The sequence below is a fragment of the Dermacentor albipictus genome, chromosome 1 (assembly GCF_038994185.2).
Source record: "Dermacentor albipictus isolate Rhodes 1998 colony chromosome 1, USDA_Dalb.pri_finalv2, whole genome shotgun sequence".
In the NCBI taxonomy this organism is placed as follows: Eukaryota; Metazoa; Arthropoda; class Arachnida; order Ixodida; family Ixodidae; genus Dermacentor; species Dermacentor albipictus.
The window spans coordinates 229,509,664-229,530,659 of record NC_091821.1 but is presented as its reverse complement, the minus strand read 5'-3'; the positions used below and the strand labels follow the sequence as shown (position 1 = coordinate 229,530,659).

General features: G+C 41.8%; 2 protein-coding genes across 6 annotated transcripts in view; one reads left to right on the top strand and one right to left on the bottom strand.

Moving 5' to 3' along the window:
• peo (pendolino) overlaps positions 1-1,682 on the bottom strand; it is a 45,893-nt gene extending 44,211 nt beyond the window's left edge. For 3 of the 5 annotated variants that reach the window (XM_070531008.1, XM_070531005.1, XM_070531009.1), the window contains exons 1-2: positions 1,245-1,553; positions 672-735 (exon numbers count right to left, since the gene is read on the bottom strand). In XM_070531008.1, the coding sequence (XP_070387109.1) occupies positions 672-686 (15 nt within the window). In that variant the 5' untranslated portion in view covers positions 687-735; positions 1,245-1,553. The other 2 variants (XM_070531007.1, XM_070531006.1) reach the window with 2 other exon arrangements.
• A 383-nt stretch (positions 1,683-2,065) lies between these two features.
• Positions 2,066-13,906, top strand: LOC139054266 (cell adhesion molecule DSCAML1-like). Its single transcript, XM_070531004.1, has one exon. The coding sequence runs from the start codon at positions 2,337-2,339 to the stop codon at positions 4,569-4,571; it is 2,235 nt and encodes a 744-aa protein (XP_070387105.1). The 5' UTR covers positions 2,066-2,336; the 3' UTR covers positions 4,572-13,906.
• The last annotated feature ends 7,090 nt before the right edge of the window (positions 13,907-20,996 follow it).

Here is a 20,996-nt window from a genome sequence, read left to right as displayed (position 1 = left end):
ATCAAGCAAAGCACTTCAAAAATATTTAAGGCAGCACACTTGCATGTGCATATTGGCAGATTGCCAAGGCTTCACATCCCAAGCAACATCCTGAAAAATTGTACAGGAGAGCCATGAATTAATTTTGACCATCTGAGGTTCTTTTATTGCACAGCAGAACCCTCAGCACATCAGTATTTTTGTCATCCACCATCATAACACAACTGCTACAGCCACAAGCTGTACCCACATCATCATGTAGGCTGCTGCAGCTAGTTTAAAGGTGCATGCAGCACCAAAGAAGTACTGTAACATTTACTGCCATTCTGCACTCACATTTGAATACTTGTAAATAGTGGCAGTGCCTACAATGTATACACTGCACAAGTGTCAAGCTGAAAATTCATGGGATCACAACTCTAAGCGCATCTGTGTTCAAAAGTTTTAGTGTATGGTGAACGTCTCTAAATTTTATTAATTACTATAAAAATTAAAAGTCTTTAGGATACAAACAGGAACAGCGCAACACAGGACGAGCGAGTAAAGAGCACATGACAGAGCGCTGTCATTGTGCATGCACTAGAATATGTGGTTCTCACACTTCGAAACATTGGTGCTGTACATGTCTACAAATGAAAGTTTGTAACATCAAACATCAAAAACTACACAAGGTGTATACAGCTGTAACTCACAGTGCGAATGGACATTGCACTTCTGCAATACCGCGCTTGGCTCCTTATGTATTCAGTTTATAACCTGCAAATAAAAAGCACAAGTTTGCACGTCTATTTCTGCATGACTATAAGCTTGTAGTCGCGCAAAATCACAGTTCAACCACACTTTTTGAACCGCTTTTACAGGGTAGGAAGACATTTCAAGAAATCGTACACTAATTTCAGCAGTTTCGTTAGGTTCGTCATCCAAAATAACGTAGCTACTTATCCAATAAGTAGCTTCGTTACGTTGAGCGCTCGTCCTGTCCTTTATCTTGTCTTCGTTCCATTTTTGCGCTCTTTACATTCATTATGAACGGAAACTTTCCCATCTTGCTGTGTAGGTTAGTTCGGTGAAAGTTAGGTTAAATGAGCAACGACCATCACAGCCACAGCGCTGCGCATGCAGGCACATGCTGATCGCCACTGTACGAAAAATTTATTTTTCAATCCACAATACAAAAAGTGAACCATGCCAACGCCAAATATACGTAAAACGCAAAGAGCATCTACAAGAAGGCTAGCTTAACAAGAGAGCTGATAAATTCTCACCGAGCTCGCACAGTCGCATTGGTTTCGGAACCTCAGGAACAGCTGATCATCTGTCCCTTTCCTTTCCGTTTAAAGGACGAGCAAAACTACTTGTATCAGTAAGTCGCATTATCAAAGCAGTACGCACTACATATGTTCCGAGCTACGAAAACAGCATATTTCGCCCAAGCGGCTACGTATTGGCTAGGGCAGCTAGGGGTCTTGAGGTTTATGAGTCTGCGACCGCTGCGACAAGCAAGCAGCGCTAGTCAGCTCGTACGAGTGTGCAAAGTGGTCATCGCCAACAGCGCTACAAGTACTGAACTGCGCAAAAACCTGTTCATTCGTTGAACCCCAGCGCCAAGTGTCGCCGTACTGCCACGAGCAGAGGGCGCCTGATGTGCACCCTAGAGAAAGGATGCGTGAACGCGACTTGAGCGTGCTGTATGGAGAATAGACGTATTTGTTGTTATGATCCGCTGGGTGTAGCCATGGCTGTAGCAATATTATAGATAAAATTTCCTGCAAAAATAGGCTAGGTGTACATTGAAGCCTTATTTTATGGCAAAGCCACTGCGAGAAAATTTGTGTTTATCAAAAAGCTAAACAGACGGTATAATATTTCGCATAGTTGTATGGTTTAATGTCCTCTTAAGTGATACTTTGCATAAAAGCCAAGAAGTGAAGAGTTCGCCTTGTTTCTAATCCCAGCTCAACATAAACCATAAACCTATGAGCTGCCGGCTACCAAGGGGATCAAAACAAACATGAGCGACAGGAACAAACCAAAGCAAAGAAACAAAACGACAAAACTATGGTGCTTGTGGCGCTATCTGTTGGATAGCGTTGACGACAGCGGTCTGTGCTGCGCTGCTGTAACAAAGTGTTCGTGAAGCGTGTTTTCTGTTGCTTAGCCCTTATAACTAGGTCGTCTGTTCATCTTGAAGTTCCTGAAGAATACCATGTATAGCAGCGATTTTATGGACGGCATTTCATTGATTTACCATGTGAGTACGCGCTATGAACCACTGATCTTCCGGCACAGAGGCAGTCGAAACAACCGTGAAGTGGAAATCATGATATAGCAGCAGCACACAGTCAAAAGCGTTTGAAATGGTAGAGCTGAGAATTTTAGTCCTCCTCTGTGTTTGTTGGGGACTGACGTTCGCGTGGGCTCAGAAACCACCGAAACTGAGCCCCCTGCAACTACCCGAAGGCCTTGTCGCTGGCACGGATGTCCGCCTTACGTGCAGTGTAGTTGTTGGTGACACTCCCTTGGAGATCCTCTGGTACCAGAATGAGAAACGACTTACTTCTTTGTCTTCTGTTGAGGAAGAGACTAGTACACACTTGTCTACTTTATCCTTTAAGCCGCTGAGTGAGGACCATGGTGGAACATACAAATGCATGGCCAGAAACGCTGCGGGTGTGGACAGTGCATCGGTGGAGCTTGTAGTGAATGTTGCGCCACGATGGATAGTGGAACCATCTGACGTGAAAGCTGCAGAAGGAAGCACAATCATAATTAATTGCCACGTGAAAGGTACTCCTGCACCGCGGGTTGCTTGGTCGCATGACAATGGAGGAAGAGTCACTCAGTTATACTCTGCACCAGCTGGTGAAAATTCTTCTGGTCGCCATAAACTTCTATCAAATGGCACGCTTTTAATACGGGATGTCCAGAAGTCCGACTCTGGGATGTACACATGTAACGTGAACAATGGAATTGGTTTGGGGCTGAAGAAGGCCGTGGCTGTTACAGTGTACACAGTAGCTCAAGCACAAGTTTTGATGCAACATCTGTCAGTGCAGTCCGGTCGTACTGCCAACCTCACTTGCATTGCTACAGGCGATCACCCAATAGTGGTCACTTGGCTAAAGGGCGATAATTCAGTAACAGCCAACAGTCAACTTTATGACAGAATCCTTGTGTCCAATGACACTCGGAAAGAACGACTGGTATCTTCGCTGATACTAAAGCATGTGACAGCTGGTGATGCAGGTCGTTACACATGCAAAGTAAAAAATGACTACGCGGAAGACACTAAGGCTATTCGACTAAATGTCCAACAGCCACCCTCTAACCCAACCGAGGTTGAAGTATCGGATGTGTGGAGTCGTAGTGCCAGAATCCGCTGGAAGAGTCCTTCTAGTTCATCTGTTTTGTCATACCAAGTGCGCTTTTGGTCGCACCGAGACGACGAAATGTTGAACCACACTGTCCGTGGTGGAGTCACCACGGCTCTTGTCCGAGACCTCCATCCTGCAACTGAATATAGAGTAGCTGTCGTAGCAGTCAATTCTGCAGGTACAAGTGAATCTTCCCCTATCATTCGATTTAACACAACACAAGAAGAGCCATCTGGTGCCCCTGTCAATGTTCGTATTGAAAAGTCAGGGGCAACTTTTGTACTCATCACATGGAGTCCTCCTCCAGAAAGTGATTGGAACGGAAAGCTTCTTGGCTATTATGTGGGGTACAGTAGTACATCTGAGTCCTCCAGAAAGAGCCCTTTTTCTTACCACACTGTTGATCCAGACCAAGGCAGCTTTACTCTGCGAGGCCTTGCAAAGGCCACATCTTATGTGGTTGTGGTAAAAGCATTTAATGCCGTTGGAAGTGGTCCTCCATCACCCCCTTTACCTGTGACCACCTTAGATGGTGACTTTCCCCCAGCACCAACACTCAGTGTCTCTGCTGTTGATCAGACGTCTGTGCAAGTCACCTGGATGTTCAGTGTACCAGTGCCGCAGAGGATCACAGGGTACACTCTGCACTATCGGCAGCCTGGCGATTCCTGGAAAGAAGTATTTGTAGCCTCAGGGAAGCAGTCCTCTTACCTTCTGTCAGGCCTTGAGCCTTCCCTGCCATGCCAGGTGTATCTGATAGCCCACAGCCGGCAGGGCAACAGTGAGCCTAGTGATGTGCTAAATGTGCCGTTGACAGTAACATCAGTTGCACAGCAGCCAGGCTCGTCGGCTTCTTCAGATGTAGAGCTGCGAGAAGTGCTCTATGTAGTTGTGCCCATTGTGACAGCCACAGCGCTGGCGGTAGTTCTGGTAGTGTCTGTCTGCTTCTGCTTGTATGTGCGCAAGACGCGCCAGCCGCCACCACCTCCAGCCTATGCAGACTTTCCCCGAGACTCAGACTTTACTTTTGCAGTTCATGGCATGCCGCCTCCGCCTGGTAAGGCTACCCCTTACTCAACGATGCAGAGGTCCACAGACAACGAGGGCATTTATGAATCCATTGTTGACATGCGGACCTTGTCTTTACGCCGGAAACAGGCTGCCCAAAATTCCCTAAGGAAAGGGTCTGTAGACTTGGTTGACGTGTGTGTTGTGTGAACAGTCAATATCGGTGAGAGATTTATTACATAGACTGTGTTGGCAGAACTTTCTATGTTCAAATTTTTTTAAGCAGGCCAACAATATGCAGTCCACAACTTATGTTTTGTAGTGTATGCTTGAAATGTTAATATTAATTATCTATGCTTCACATGCAAAGCAAGCACACTTACTGGTCATTCTGTTATAATTTGTGTGTGCGTGTGGTGTGTGTGCGTGCATGCACGCATGCACGCACATGTGTACCTTGGCATGTGTCGTGAATGGAAGGAATTCAATATGCTGTCGCAGATGAAATTTCACGAGTGCTTATATTTTCCACTAGCTGATGGTATCACTGTTGTGCAAACCTGTCACAGCATTTTACTTTTCAGGTGAAGATGGGAATTGAAGTTTATTGAACACAGGAGCACTTGCCACGTTGTATTGCTGTGCTGTCTTATAGCGTGCTATTTTTGCAGCAAATGTGCTTCCATCCAATCTGCCGTGGCAACACACGGGCTACAGCATTGTGCGGCTTAGCTTGAGGTTGCAGATTTGATGCAAAAATGCTTGTGTACTGTGCATTGTGTGCACATTAAAGAACCTAAGGTGGTCAAAATTAATTTGGAACCCCCTGTTACAGCATGCATCATAATCTGGTTGTGGTTTTGGCATGTAAAACTCCAGAATTAATTAAATTTTGCTATCATCCTGATCAGCAGCAAGGTGACTGAAATATGGCAACTTTAATCACACGTGGACTGCAGTTCAGCCACCTATTGTTCATTTAAAAGCAACAGTTCTTATTCTTGCTGCTATCATGTGTTGCTTCAAATGCTTCTAATCTGGATGGCTCAGCAGCAGAACTTCCTAGATGGCAACATACGTGTGTTCCATTTTGTTGAATTATAGAGCTTAAAAGCAACCTGCTAGTTCTTCACATAAAAATGAAAAGTGAGCTATTATCATTGTCTTGATAAATAGCCCACTCTCTTCTCGACAGGGCTTTCAAAGAAGGCTACATTTTCTTGCGAGACTAAGTCCTTGTTCATGCTACACTTACTTGAAGTACTCCACTTTTTATGTGACGTAGCCCATGTTTCAGCTCGGAGATTTAACAAAATGTGCCATGTGTTAGCTCTCATCTCTACTCCATTTCATACTTAGTGGGCAATGCTGTGGAAGCTATGCAAGAAGTTCAGTCATCATAATTTATCACTCTGCGGTGTCACGGGGAAGTGTCATGGTCACACATGCTCACACCATCTGCATGAGCCTGCACGGGAGGCTGGCACGAAAGGTTGCTAATGAAAAAAACCTATAAAAAAAAGTAAAATGAACAAAAACAACATATTAACAGCCATGTAACACAGTTTGTTCATTTATAAAGATTGAAACATTCTTCATTGGGAACTGAGCCTAAATAAAGAACAGTTTTGCATAACTGCCTGCAAAAAGCACCGAACTAATTTTTGTTCTAAATGCAACTACTGCAAGAAGTCTTGCTAGCCTCCACAGCGTTGCACACTGTATGAAACGGAGTATAGGCCATCTCGTGACAAGGCACTGTGCTACCAAGGCTTAGCGATGCTGTTTGGCAATGCTCTTCTTTGATCCTTACATTCTATTTTCATCTGTACTATAGAAATGTGACTGAAAAGTGTTATCCTATAGAAAGCTGTGGCCAATTTTTTTCTTTTCTTGCTTTTCCGCACTCTCTTTACTATCTACAATCGCTAATGCTTAAAAAGCACTTGACCATTGCAGTAAATGCAACATGCATTACCATGCTGGGCATGTGACTGGAACTGATTGTGTTTTATAGTACTCTTAGACTGGAATTGTTCCTCTGTGCTATTCATTGATAGTCATGGCTTGGTGTGCTTCGCATGTAATTTTTATGCTACATACAACATAGGTATAACTTCTGTTTATTTATTTTTTTAACTCATTGTGCAACAAAAGTTTTTATTCGCTGCTGTAATGAGGCCTTCAATGAGCTTACATCAACGTGGAACATTTTGGGTTACATTTTTTTACGCATTCCATTCAGTAATGTGATCTGGAGGAAAAATTTTTTTCTTTTTTCTCTCTTCTTTTTTTAACAAATATCTGTTACATTCATTAGACACATGTCCATATACTGTCATGTGATTATTCAAACCAAAGAAAAGAAAGTGTGTTGTGGGTTGTGCCCAAAATGTTGGCTCGCTGGTTTCAAAGAAATTTGAACCTTCTTAAAATAAGTTTTGTTGGGTGACCAATAGTAATACCTTAATGTCTTGAAAAGAAAGTCACTTAAAGCACCACACTTTACTAAGAACTCATGGGTATTTACTTGAACGCAGAATTCACATTGCTGTCTATGTTGATGAAGGTTGCAGTTTGGGAAAGTTGATAATCTGTGCTGCTATTGAAAAATCCTAGAAGCTGCACAGGGAGTTAAAAAGGAGACACAAACAGTTTGTGTGTGCTTCCTTTCCTCTGCCCTCTCTACTTGTATTATTCTATGTTCAACGTGTCAGCATTTTTGTTATCTTGCAATCGATAAGTTTCTCATTAGTGCCTTCTAGCTGTGCAGATTTACATTTAATTAGTCTTAACCATGGTGACTGTTATTCTTTTTAAACTTGTTATGGAAATATTACATGATCCCTAATTCACGATCTGTAAACTCTTTTAAGCTTTCACATATACACAAGCTGATTCTTGCAGATTTCATGATTTGACAGCTGATGTAGCTGAGTATGCCTTGCAAACAACGAAAGGCCTCTGCGATGTGATTAGATTACGTGTAGCTTAGTAGGGGCCCCACAAAATGACGAAGACGGAGGTGTGGCACTGTCATCTTGCATCTGTTGTCTTGTGTGCCCAAACTTTAGAAGGGTACATTAGTGACAAATGTGATGAATGACATGTTATTCATAGTTATCTCTAATTACTCAGATTATGCATTCTTTTATTTTGTGAGTGTACGCTTATCCAATTAAGATCAGTTGCAGAAATTTTCGAACATTCATAGCGCATAAGTTGTCATTGAAAGAGCTGTAGAGTATCTTCAGAAACACCCCATAAAAGCTCCATGAAGTTCTTTCTTATGTGCTACCTTTTGCTGGGTGCTGACGAAAAGCCATGAGATATGAAAAGATGATGCCTCCACTCATTAATGTCCCTGGAAAGCAGCATTCACTAGTGTGTTTTCACATGCAGCCCACACGTTGGCCACAAAAAATGCATAGCAGGGTATTTTGATCAGCTTTCAGTGCGGGCCTGCCACTTGACATTTTCACTGGTGGCAACTGTCTGTTTTCACAACGCAGATGCTAACTTGGCTCACACTGAATGCCAGGGCTGATAGCTGTTTTGTGATGAGCATGCGTGCTTCAGTTTTGGGAAACATATTGAAAGCACTGCAATCCATGCACTAAAGTGCATAGCGAGATCATTTCATCATATTTTGCTGGCTTTCTTCAGAGCCTAGAACAAAGATCACATAAAAGACAACATCATGAAAGCAACTTCATTGAGTGTTTCTGACTATGCTCTAGAACTCTTGCACAAATATTGGCAATGATTACTTAAAAATGTGCATAACTAATCTTACTTATCTACTTAAGCACACTACAAAAAGTATCCAGAGCAACTCAAGACAGCTGCAAATGATATATAATTGCTCATTTCACCTACGGTGTACTACTTTTCCTTTTCTTTGTTTTACTTCAAGTGGCATGAAACACCCAGTATATTTCACAAAGTAGTTTATTATTGCAAAATGGTTATTTATTTGTAAGGGTTGTATTAAGGCACACTGAAATTACGACGATTTTAGTGCAGTAATGCAGTGTTAAAATTCTGTAAATGTTGAGCAAAAGCTAATGTGAAGTTTTGACTGTTTCACTGCTTTAGAAATAACTTGGAGAACTTCTCTTTTATTTGCAACATCAATTTTTTAGAAGCTTTAGAACTATTGTACTGTACAGTGCATTCACGAATAATAGTTTGGACAACACTGGTGCCACGAAAAAAAATTTTTTTTTCGCAGTATTAAGCATGCAACATAAAATGTAGCAGTTCAAGTTAAATAGACAGGTTCCAGAACTGTAGTGCATGTCGCAGTTCCAGTTTTCATAGCAATATTAAAGTTCTCCTGTGTTCTCCAAACTCTTGAACGTGATGATGCCTTGTTAGGACATTCTTCATCTAGCCATTTCTTGTTTGATTGCATTAACTCTTTCGTTACCGCGCCTATAAAAATTTATCAATTTGATCGACAGTTTTTCTATGCACTGTTAAATATTTCTGTTGGAATTCTTCTACTAGCAACATCATGCATCATCTAAAATGACGACAGTTTCAGCTATTCGTCAGATTTGACTATTTTTGATAGATTGGGGAGTCGGCAAAAATTTAACTTGGACTAAAGGTATCATCGAAATTAGCCTCCGATGCTCCTAGCACTTCTTAAATAAAAAGATGCAAAATTTGCGCTTTTGTAGACTTGTCAACATCATTTTGAAGTGACACCGGCGATGAAGACACAGATGCTTTTCTCAGGTTGTCAATTTTCCGATTCAACGTATAGGCTGTTCTAATAATGTCTCAAACAATGGTAGATGTTAGTGCGTGTGTGGTATCTTGATAATTGTGTTAGACTAATGTAAAATGCATCTTTATTTCCCCTCCTCATTGGTTGCTTTAGCCCATCAGCGCTTCGACAGCGTATGTACAATTTATTATGAGTAATCTTTCCCGTCTTGAGTTTTCGCTCATATATGAGCATGCAGTCGATATCAGAGCAACCTTCAACCGAACCTTGACTACCTGTCTAATATCTTGCATCTTGAATACCACCTGTGCAAGTGCCCTTATTTATTACTGTACAATATTGTCCAACACTCCACATTGCGGTAGGCACGGTACATGAACTTAACAAAGCATGTGGAGGCTCCAGCGCCAGTCGAACAAACACTAGGCCACCTTGATTACACAGAAGAGCTGATCGAATGCCATACTCAATTGTGAGGCTTCTCCATGCTCCCTCACCTCATAACCATTGCTTTGCGAGCTTAAAGAATGCTGTAAAAAATGAAGCTGCCTGCTGCAATGAGTAGGAACAAGTGCTCCCTGCACAATTGGAGCATAACCAATTTCACATTTGCGTCGCTACTTCTTCCCCGCATATCATGGGCATCACTATGGCTGGTATTGATGCCAACTAATCTTCAGGATGAAGCTTTTTCAGGATCTAACGAAATTTGGGAACTAGGAACCAGGTGCATATTTTGTATACTTCAGATTTGTTTTACTCCCAGTACGTATACCAAAAATACAAAATTATTACCTTCATTCGTGTTGCATGAAGTGCTTGTCTGAAGCTTCATGTAGGAATTCTCAAAAATTGTCTGAGCAATTATTACTGCTACACATTCATGTGAAACACCACTGATCAAGCAGTCATTTTATGTATCGCAGTATACGTTCCGGCTGCTACATCTTTAAATAAAATATTTAAAAATAAAAGCACGGAAAACGAGTACATTTCTAGCGGTAACGAAAGAGTTAATATTTATGACTGAAATATGAAACAAAGAAAAATCATCACTGTTACATGAGTGCTTGCACACTGTCATCTACTGCCTTGATTCTCCCCCCCCACTTCTTTTTGCTGTGGATGAAATCGCATTCCTCATTAAAACTACAACCATTATGCCAACCACTTTGCTAGGGACTTGTTGGATGACATGTACTCTCCGCACCAGAAACTTGAGGGGGGAGCACAAAAGCCTCAGGAAAACTTAATTTTCCCACAACCTGTCCACAAACCTTGAAATTTAAATGTGCTGCCTGCATTGGTATGAGTGATTTTACAAAGTGCACCTCAAGATTCCTAGCATTGTGCTCAGGCTGGAGAAAACTTAGTTTTTGTGCCTCCTGTGCCCCATTTTGGTGCCATTAGCTAATTATGTGAAAATCCGTAAATATTCAGTCATAGTGCTGCTGACACCACTGCTCAAAGCGTGTGGGACAAACTTTCGCATTAACAGTATGAACAAAAATTACATTCTTAAAGAAGCTTGTTATTATGAACATTTCTTACAGGCTCTATTAGAACAATTGGCATCACTTTTCAACGCCATGGCTAGCTGTGGTAAAAAGAGGTTGGATAAACGTTAACAGAATGTGGGAAGGATTTCTTCGGGAAGGAAGAAGCAGCAGGCTTGTCTGAAAATTACCTGTTTCATAATGTTTCAGTTTCTTTGTGACTTGCTACAGAGATGGTAATATTTTGAGCTATCATCATTTAGGGGCTGTTAGTAAGGTCTGGAAAATTGAAGGCTGCTGCAAGTGACCTTCCTTCATTATCTTATAGTTCATAACGAATAAGAACACATCAATGAAGCACCTCTCGCCTTGCATGGGAGAAATTGAGATCTCGCATTAAAAACTTAAGCGATTCCTATTTGCAGCACGCTTGCACTAATGCACCGAGTGACCTACATTAAAGGAATTTTAAATTTAATTGCAGAACACTAGTGTCATATACAGCAGCAAAATAATGTGAAACATTTCACCAGCCATCGTAGCTTCAGCGGCTATGGCTTCTGAGCATGAGGTCATAGGTTCAATTCCCAGAACACAGTGACTAGATATTAATGTAAGCGAAATGCAAAAACATTCTTGCAATTAGATTTATGTGTACATTTAAGAACTTCAGGTGATTGAAATTAATACAGAGCCCTCGACTACAACATCTCTTATAGTCCCAGTGTTGCTTTGGGACATTAAACCCCATGAATAAATCAACCAAATATTTTAAACTATCTAGAACATACAGAAAATGTGTTGCTGTCAGTGATTCAAGCCTTGTTGAGCTGGCTGCTGTAACATGCGTGTCAAACTGCAAATTGTATATTGACCCAGCTTTCAAAATTTTATCCAGAAGTTCAGTCCTGGGTACAGTGGTATGTGGCAACCAGAAACGCATGCCGCACAGATTAGGCAAGCAATTTTTTCCCTTCAGAGAGCAAAAGCAGCCACACATAGCCGCGATAATTTGGGCGGTTAATATGGTGAAGCATGTCTTTTGAAGCATGAAGAGAATAATGAACATTTGACTCCTTTGAAAATTTTAGTGGCATTTTCTTATTGTGCACCCATTGTTGAAGAAGTAACTGTGATGGATGATACATTTAGATAGGCAAGAGGATTAGCCACATGCTAGTGACCATTTTTATAAAGGGCAACTTGTGCCGCATGTATGTGTGTAATCTCACTTGCTCAACATGAATGAAAGGTGATGGTCATGCCTTTGGTCTCATCGTAGTCTCAACTATCACTTAGTTACTTGAGCTTACTGAAACTTCTGTGAAAGTGCTTATATTTGTCACATGCTTACAGAGATATTGACGACTTGCATTTTACTAGTGTATCTGTGTGCCAACTTGTCAATGTGGTCTTGCACACCTTCAACACCTGCCAGCATTAGAATTTTCTTGTCTATTAAAAATGCATGCAGCTGAAGCTTCTAGGTCAAGGGTCACGAGCACATGGCACATAGCTCCCATAGGCTGCCTTGTGACATGTGACATACTTTGCAGAGGAGTTGTGAAGCTAACTTTGTGGGGGATTACACGAACACTCAGAAAAGCCACATAGGCTGTAAACAAGTGTCAACGATCATCATGCAACTTTGCAAGCCTATATTTGGGACCCCTATTCGAAGTAGTGTTGCATTCAATCATTATGTACTATGACAGTATGGTTTGCATACATAAAGTATATTTTGACAGAGTTGTAGATAAATATTGGGGTTTATGTCAACTACAAGTTAAAAATATCTTGCCTGAAGCCACCTCGTAGCTGCAGGCTAGTTGGGAGGTGTTCCAGTCATGAATGTTATAATGAAATTGTTGCTGATATACAGCCACAGCAGTGGTATTGGAGCAGCACTTACCTTGAAATCGTATAAGCCATTACTCAGTAAAGACAAGCAGCATAATGTGACACTGAATATGCAGTGACCTTGCCTTCAGGTTTGGCATGAACCTTTTTTCAATGTAGACAAAGATGACCGTTCCCATTGAGTGATGTGAGTGCGTGAGCTTCAAAGTGTATTTAATGCGGTTACCACAAACTTCTATTTGTATTCATTTTATCTTGAGATAGCATTCCAAGTGACAGATAACAAATAAGTAGATAATTGTAATACTTTCTTTTGTCTACACCCCTGCGATGCCTAACCAGGCAATCTTCTATCTGCATGCATACTAGCATGCATATTGGCTGCAAGTCGTAATGCAATGAAGGAATGTCAGTTGGGCTCATATCGCTGCTTGTTTTGTATGTGCCTGCTTAATATTTTATGAGTGTCATATGTAAGTTGTAACAGTGCGCTTATTTTTGGAAGGTGGAGATGGATGTGGGTAATGGGGAGAATCATCTGAACTGCAAGTCGGAGCCTAAAATTTATATATGTGGGCAAAGTTTGGTAGACCATGTTTATGAATGCAGTTTACAAGTGCAAAATTTATTACTACTATGTGACCTATGGCAGTATAAACATAACAGATTTAGGCAGGCAATTGTAAAGTATGGTACTGATATCCTTAAATGCTTTAGTGGCGTACATGCACAAAATTTTTGTTTATTGCTTTTCTTCCCCCTTTATTATGTAGTTTCCAACTACATAATAATAATGTGTGGCCTTGGTTCCTGTAGTGTACAACAAATGTGTATGTTTTTGCAACGTGTTCAAAACATGCACTATGTGCAATGCAGCCTTGAGACTAAAGAAGGCCTTAGGACTAGTTTTATTTCATAGCTGGTGCTTCGAACATGAAGCAATCCCTTGCATCATGTCTGTCTCCTGGTGGCCACTCTCGATCTGCATGAAATATCTGGTATCTTCAATCCATGTAGGAAGAAATGGCTTGGCACCACAGGAGGCGGCTTGATGCACAAAGCTTTCAGCATGTGGCCTGACGCCATTGCACTCGTTTGTTTTGAATAAGACTAGCACATTTTATATACATCAGTGATTTATGCTGCCATGAGGTCTGTATGTGAACTGCGATGTCAGTGGAGGGGGGGTAATCATGGGAATCTTGGTATTTGTGGGAATAGAAACAAGAGTTGGACATTTGTCACATACTGAAACAACTCATACTCTAATTAATGTGTCTTCTGCTGCCAATGGAAGTGAAATAGCCTGGACAGCAATTTTGTATCTGTACACCCTTAGTGAAAGATATCTTATGATTTTGGGCCCTTTTGCTGCAGTGAAACAGACACATTTAAGTCAGGCTAACTCACTGCTGTGGCTGTAGGTTAGTGGAATGTCAGAACAGCCAATTTGAGCACCATACGTGTACATGGCTTGTTCGTTTTATAACATGGGACATATTGATGTGCTTTTTATGACGGAATTCAACTGCGAAGGACAGTTCTCATTGAGAACTTTAGTTAAATCTGAAAGATGGCCAAAGCTGCCAGTATAAATATTTTGGCATAAGAGCAGCTTGAGGGAGCTTAATTATATTTCTGTAAATAATTAATTGCATACAAAACATATTTATACAGAGTTTGTCTGTAGGTCACTATGGTTAAGTAAATGCGTAGATGTTAAACTGCACTTCATGAAGATGTGCTTAGCCACAATAAGATTACACAATGAGTGGAAGCAATTAAACTTTATATATGGCACTGTAGGTGCACTATAGTATTCTGTCAAGTGCATATGTATTTAGGCATTGGAAACAACTGAAACCGTTGATTTTTCAGTGAATGTGTGTGTCTAATGTGTTTTGCTGTGTAGTTATCATAGTTTTGTTCAAAACTACTAAGTTTATGCATATGGTGGCAATCGTTATGTGAGAATTTAATAGAAATGTTACGATTAGGCACCGATTGTCAAGCTTCACATTCTTGTTTATGGTTTTCTTTATACTGCTTTATAATTTGGCAGTTTTAACACATTCCTATCTGTTGGCTACACAGGTTGTCTACTGTTTAGAAGGGAATTCAGAAAAAGAAAAGCCAGGATTATGTGATTTGCTTACCTCTGATTTCTTAGCCTCTGATGGGCCAGCTTAGCAGATGAACAAATCATTTGAGAACGATAAGCACGGTTCAGCATTATCGTTTTGAATTTTTGTTTTTCCAGATGAACTTTCACTATCGTTTTTCGTTGAGTAATTTTTTGACACTACATCAGATCCTTCTTTTCGACACTGTAGATGTAACCTATATGCAGAATATCGAAGTTTCTGAGAAGCAATTTCACAAGGGCACAATGTCGTCTGACAGTGTGACTATGTAGGAACTGAGAGTGAATGCATTTGGTGTTTCAGTACAAATGAAATCAGACTTTCTTCGTAGTATTTGTAGCACCAAACAATTTTACAGAAAAGATTACTAGGTAGATAAGACTGCACATTGTCATCGGTGAAGTTGCCGAGTTCATCCACCACAGTGGCCACAGCGTGAAGATTGCAGCTGCCCAGGCCAGGGTTCTCACCTCCCCACTTCTCATTTTCATTGCAGCGGCAGGCAAAACTGACGCAGATACGAAAAAAAAAAAAGTAAAGATTGCTTGGGGGGTGAGAGGACACATGACCTTGACTTTGCCAGGTTCCTTGTATCGGAGTCCATGTAGGCTCACAGCTGTTTGCCAATCACTGCATTAGCTCTCTAGTAAATTTGCATTCACTGACACTTTTTGCTTAAATTCAGAAAAGAAATTTGGCACAATATTTGTCATTTTAACAGCAAAATGCTGAACCCTGCTTATAAGCAATCACACTTGGATCTATGTGGCTTTTCAGTTGTGTGTCATGTTCAGCTGTGTGACTGTTTGTTGACACCTGTAATAGCATTTTGTTACTGCAACTTTATTGATATTTCTGAATGTATAAAAAAATATAAACAGCGTACCAAATTTCATAACAGAGTGAACAAAGCAAATACTTGACGGCAAACATGTTGTCCTTTATCACCAAACTCGCAAGTACTCGATTCAGTTAATTCATAGCATATGGTGCAGGCTTCGACATATATTTGTCACTGAAAATCATGATTCACATAGCCTGGGTAACATATATTGCACACTACTATAAAGTCATCATTTGGAAAGTCGTATACATAAAAATTGTTGCAATTGTTCGTTTTTCTTTTTGCTTTATCTTAGTTCTGTGAGAAACTGCTGTTTGGTCACTTGCTTTTTAGATTTCATCTCTTGTGTAAAGGAAATGTGAAGTTTTCTTATACATGTGTACATAGTTGTGATAAGAAGCCCAAATAGACATAGTCTTGGTATCACGCATTATAAAATACAAAGGGCACAAGCCCATACAGCCTTTGTCATCTGTCTAGGACAATGCAGCAATGTGCTGTAGGGCATATAAGGCATACCTTGATGGAAGCAGCTGCATTTAAAGTGTTGTACTTGTGATTATAGTGATTGCCATTCATGCCCTACGTAAAGCATTTTTACCACTACCTGGAATAAAATACCACTTTCTTTGCTCCACAGCACACCCCTCGGCTGCTCTAGATAGGTGATGGCAGCCATACACTGCACGAGGGCTATATCACCAGCTTAGTTTTGATTTTGCAGAAGGCCTACACATCACAGATTTGTTGACTATATCGCTATGACCAACTCGTAAACCTAATGATAGATTGTTTAAACTGAAGGCAAGTATAAGTCAAATTTAAAGGTGCACACAGGTTTACAAAGTTCTTCAAGACAACTGGAAGAAAGTTCAGCCTACCCTATTCATGCCTGTCAAAAAAGTGGCATGCAGTGGCACAGATTGTGTTATATGTAGTAAACTTGGAGGTATTACTGTGCTTTGGAATGAGGAAGGAAGCATCAAACCAAACTAATGGGTCCTCAGGATTAAGATGACTAGGCAAAGCATCTGCAAGGCTGGCATTGTGTAGTAAATTTTTTTGGAAACTGGGCTAATGATGGTCACTGTTTATTCTTGCACTATTTTATAAAATAATATAAATGCTTCTGCTCAAGCAGTTTGTTATGCTGGCCAATTTAGCATACCTCTGCTTCCCATACATATGTTCTCAATAGACCATTATGCTAAATCATTAGCAATGTCTGAATGGTATTGTTAAAGTCAGTCAACTGTGCATGTGATGACTATGTATAACTTGCTGTGCACTTGTGGCCAGTGTGAGAGGAATATATGCTTTATACTATGCAAGTTCAGCTTTGTGTGCTATTGCATACGGTGGTGTACCTTTAATGTTGAGATTTTAGAAACTACAATTGAAATACTTCTCTATTTATGTAGTTTTTACGAGCAGTCTGCTTTCTATGTGTGTCTGTATGTCTGCATGACTTGTCATTTCTTTACAGATATTCATATGCACTTGCTGATATATGCCACTGAGTCGCAATAAAGTGGCTCTGGACACATCCTTTCAATTAATCCATGAGAAAAGTGTGTTTTTTTAGCATTAGTAGTTTATGCGAAGTTTTCGTCACTGCTCATGTGAAATTGCCCTAACAGGCATTGAATGAAGATGGCTTGAAGAAGAAAGAGCAAATGAACAAGTGAAAAGGTGTTTCTGCTGGTTGGCCAGATAACTTGACTGTGTTGCGGTGGCTAAAATGGGTCTAGCCACCCTAACTGCATACCCAACATGGTTGCCCCATTGGGTTAACATTGGCTGACATTGACTTGTCAAAAAATCACCAAAAGTTGCAGAGCAGTTTACAATAATTTACTTCTACAGTAGCACCCTACTTCCTACTCACGCTCAGCACTGCATCTCTGCAAAACTCTAAGGGTGCTATATTGTAGCAATGCCTTTTTCGATGCTATACCTTTTCGCGCTTCGTCAGTGGTCAGAGCGATGCTTCACCTGGGGGCAGGGGGGGGGGGGTGCATTATCAAGGGGTTCAGCCGGTTGTGATCGGTGGATGATAAACAGGGTGTAAAATCGAGTGGAAGGCATCGCTACAAAATTGTGGCCCAGGTATATACTACAGTCAAATCCACTCTGCATTTTAGCCCTCAGCTGCTAGTGGGATAACCCGAAGAGAGATGTCCCGGCTGGCGGCCATACATTTACACGGATCAAAACTTTCTTATTTCGATTTTGAAATTGGCTCTCACGGTATAATTCCAACTTGCCTGGTCAGCACTTAATTGTGCATCTATTTTCAGTGAATGCACTGAAGAAAAGTTATCTCCAGCCAAAAATGCCAAATTTCAGCAGATTTAGAAATGAAAAGGGCATCTAGCAGCGACTGCATGAATGCCGTGTTCATACAATTCTAATATGTACCTACATAAAAAAAAAATTTCAAACACCCAGACGATATTAGAAATCCCATGGATGTCCAAAAAAGATATACACATCCCTCCAGCTTGATCTAGCTAAGGCCATGGCTAGCAGCAGTCTTTTGTAAGCTGCTGTATTCTAGTCCTAGACCTCTACAAAGCAGCTGCATGGTAGCTCAGCTAATGTTGCCTCCACTTACGGCTAGTAGCCACCTTGGGAAGCACTGCTGTAGTTGCTTTGCAGACATTCAATGTTAAGACTTGTTTCAGCTTCGCAGGTGCTTTAGTTAGACGGGGACAGCGTTTCCTCAAAGCTGTGTTCTCGGGAAAACAGTTATTCGTCATGTGATGAACGATTAAATTTTCTTTGGAGGGGTGAAACCGATGAAATAAAAGTGAATGAAAATTTAATGTTTCAAGTTCACACATGCAAGAATATCTCCTGCGTGATCTACGAACTTAGTTCGTTAATACCTGCGTGGACTTTTTAGAGCGCAGCTAGAGTGACGTAGAATACTCTAGCGCAGCCCGTTCCTGCGGCGAACGTCGGCGGAACCGAGCGAACGAGCACAGCAAAAGATTAGAGCGAACGCGGCGCGCAGCGGGGAATGAAAAGCGGCGAGAGAGGAGGGTGCAGCGGAACCATGAGGCGGAAAATGGAGGAGGGTATGGTGAAAACGTGAGAAGAAAAGCGTAGTGCGGGGACGGTGGCTACGAGGTGGCGCCAGAGTAGTGCGCGTCGTCTGGGGGTTTTGTCGGCGGTGGCATCTGTGAATCGCGCCCACGCGCCACCCACGCGCTGGCTCTCGCGACCTCCAGATTTGTAAGACAGTGGCGCCACACTTCGCTCCGAATTTGCAACGTGCCGCACGAGACCGATTGTCCACGCCAGCCGATATATCGCGAAATGAAAACACGTATAGAGCTGCACTCAATTTTTGCATTAAGGAGTATCGTAATCGGCGGTTATTTTTTTTATCTGCAGTTTTTTTTTGCCTTTTCTATATCGCTAAAATATGCCATATTTACAAATGTATATTTAAACATGTACAATTAGCTATAGTAAGCGTGCAATCTGTGACCGCACGGACTATGCGCTTCTCTGTATTAAACAAGGAATAACCACTCAAGGGATAAGGAGTAGCCGGCGCCTTAAATTGCGCGCAAACGTCTCCTCATATCAATAAAAAAAAATAAGGGGCCGCATTTTCTAACGATCAATTATCCATTCTTTTCGCGTTTCCTCACTCGGACGCTGTCATCGCTATTGGCCACTCGGCGCGGCACAACCACGTCCGAGTACCGTCAGAGCGAGCGAGGAAACGTCAAGAGACAGTTGTGAGATAAATTAATTTGATGCTAAAATTGGGCCTCGAATGTCAGACCTGGCCTCATCGACATTTGAAGCTCGTTACAAAAATGGAGGACGCTTAGCTTCACTTTTAAGAGTGGAACGCCATAGCATTCAAATATCCCTGACTGCATATCACGCTTCCGGGCAACTGCAGCTTATGTAACCGTAATGTCTACCGAGAAACGCTGGCGGCGAAATCTATGCACGAAGGCGGGCCTTCTGGTTTTGAGAAGACTTAACATGTTAAATCTTCTCAGACTGAAACATCAAGAGTGCGAAACAATAACAGAAGATCGATTCACGCAAGAGGCCGCGTTTCTACCAGAAAGCCCGGCTTAGTGCATAGAAGGCACGCGCTGTCGGTATTTTGTTTCATGACTTTCGTTTGCGGGCTGCCATTCTCAAAATTCCGATGAATAACTCTGTGAAGAACGTAAGACAAGGTGTGAGCAACTTTAATGACAGAAGAATAACTTTTGTGCCGTATAGAATATGTTTCGGGATGATTTTCTAGGCGGCGGATGCCTGCGCCGACACCGGATTTTTTGCGACACGGGGCCCTTAACACTATCCCGTTAAAATGAACCGTGCTGAGCACGTTTCTCCTAGCTAGTTGCTCTTGGTGCTGCTACAGTGTAATAGAAGGCTTCTAGTACACTGTAGTGCTGCTCTTGAACGTTGCAGCCGCAGATGTCGCAGGAACGGAGCGAGCCGGTCTACCATGACGTCATGACGCGTCCTAGGTCCCGAAAGCGCGGGACTAATTCGTAGAAACAATTATTATAGTAAATCGTATGGGGCACTCTGATGCTTTCCGCTATTTTTTCTTGGGTTTAGGAGGTTTAAACATTCGTTTAACAGATTATTCGCAATAACATAATTAATCGAAAAACTGGAGAGTCGGAATTGCTTTGCACAAAGCACCACTGGTAATAAAATCACCTACAGAGCTCGTCGAACTGCGCAGTGCTAGTCGACCTGCCGAGGGGGCAGCGAGAGGGGGCATCCCTGACTTCAAGCCCTATACAAGACCATCTTGTTTACAAATCTCTCTCTCGTACGACACCTGTGTGTAAGCAGGGTTCAGCGTTTTCGGTGTAAACGAAAAAAAGAAGTACGCCGAATTTTGGGAAAATAAAAACAGAAAACGCTAAGCACCCTCTGGCTTACCTTTGTTCGGCGGGCGCGGAGAGAAACATAAAGGGGTCACGCGCGGCGCGCCAGTCAGTCACCGCAGAGTTGGCGAAGAGTGCTGGCGTAGCCTGACGTCTTAGCGTGGTAAAGCACAGAGCAAGACAGACAAATCGGAATTCCATTTTTATTATATGTTCCTGTCTCGCAGAATTTAAAAGTGTGGTCCTCGATCCTCTTTGGGGGTGGACTCGGAACCTCTGGGGATATAAATAGTTCTTGAAATACCTTCTTTTTTTTTTTTGTTCAGGTACCGTGGGTTTGTTTCCCTGCCGCTGCGGCTGCATTTCGATGGGGGATGGAATGCGAAAATGCTGGTGTAGTTATATTCAGGTGAACGTTAAGAACTCAAGCGTCCAAATAATCTCGCGCCCTTTAACCGCACCGCGCAGCTTCGGGACGTTAAACACCACAATTTATTTATTTATTTATTTATTTACTTATTTATTTATTGGGCGTTGCTTGATAGATCACACTTCTTTACCCAATGGGTAAAGAAGTGGGATCTCTTCTGGCCACACCTTGGCCAGTACGGTGGCCGACCATGGTGCGGTTGGGCCAAGCTTGGCAATCTAGCCTGGACCGAACTCG

Coding starts and splice junctions, on each gene's coding strand:
- LOC139054266 (XM_070531004.1), top strand. CDS start 2,337: ATGGTAGAGCTGAGAATTTTAGTCCTCCTCTGTGTTTGTTGGGGACTG.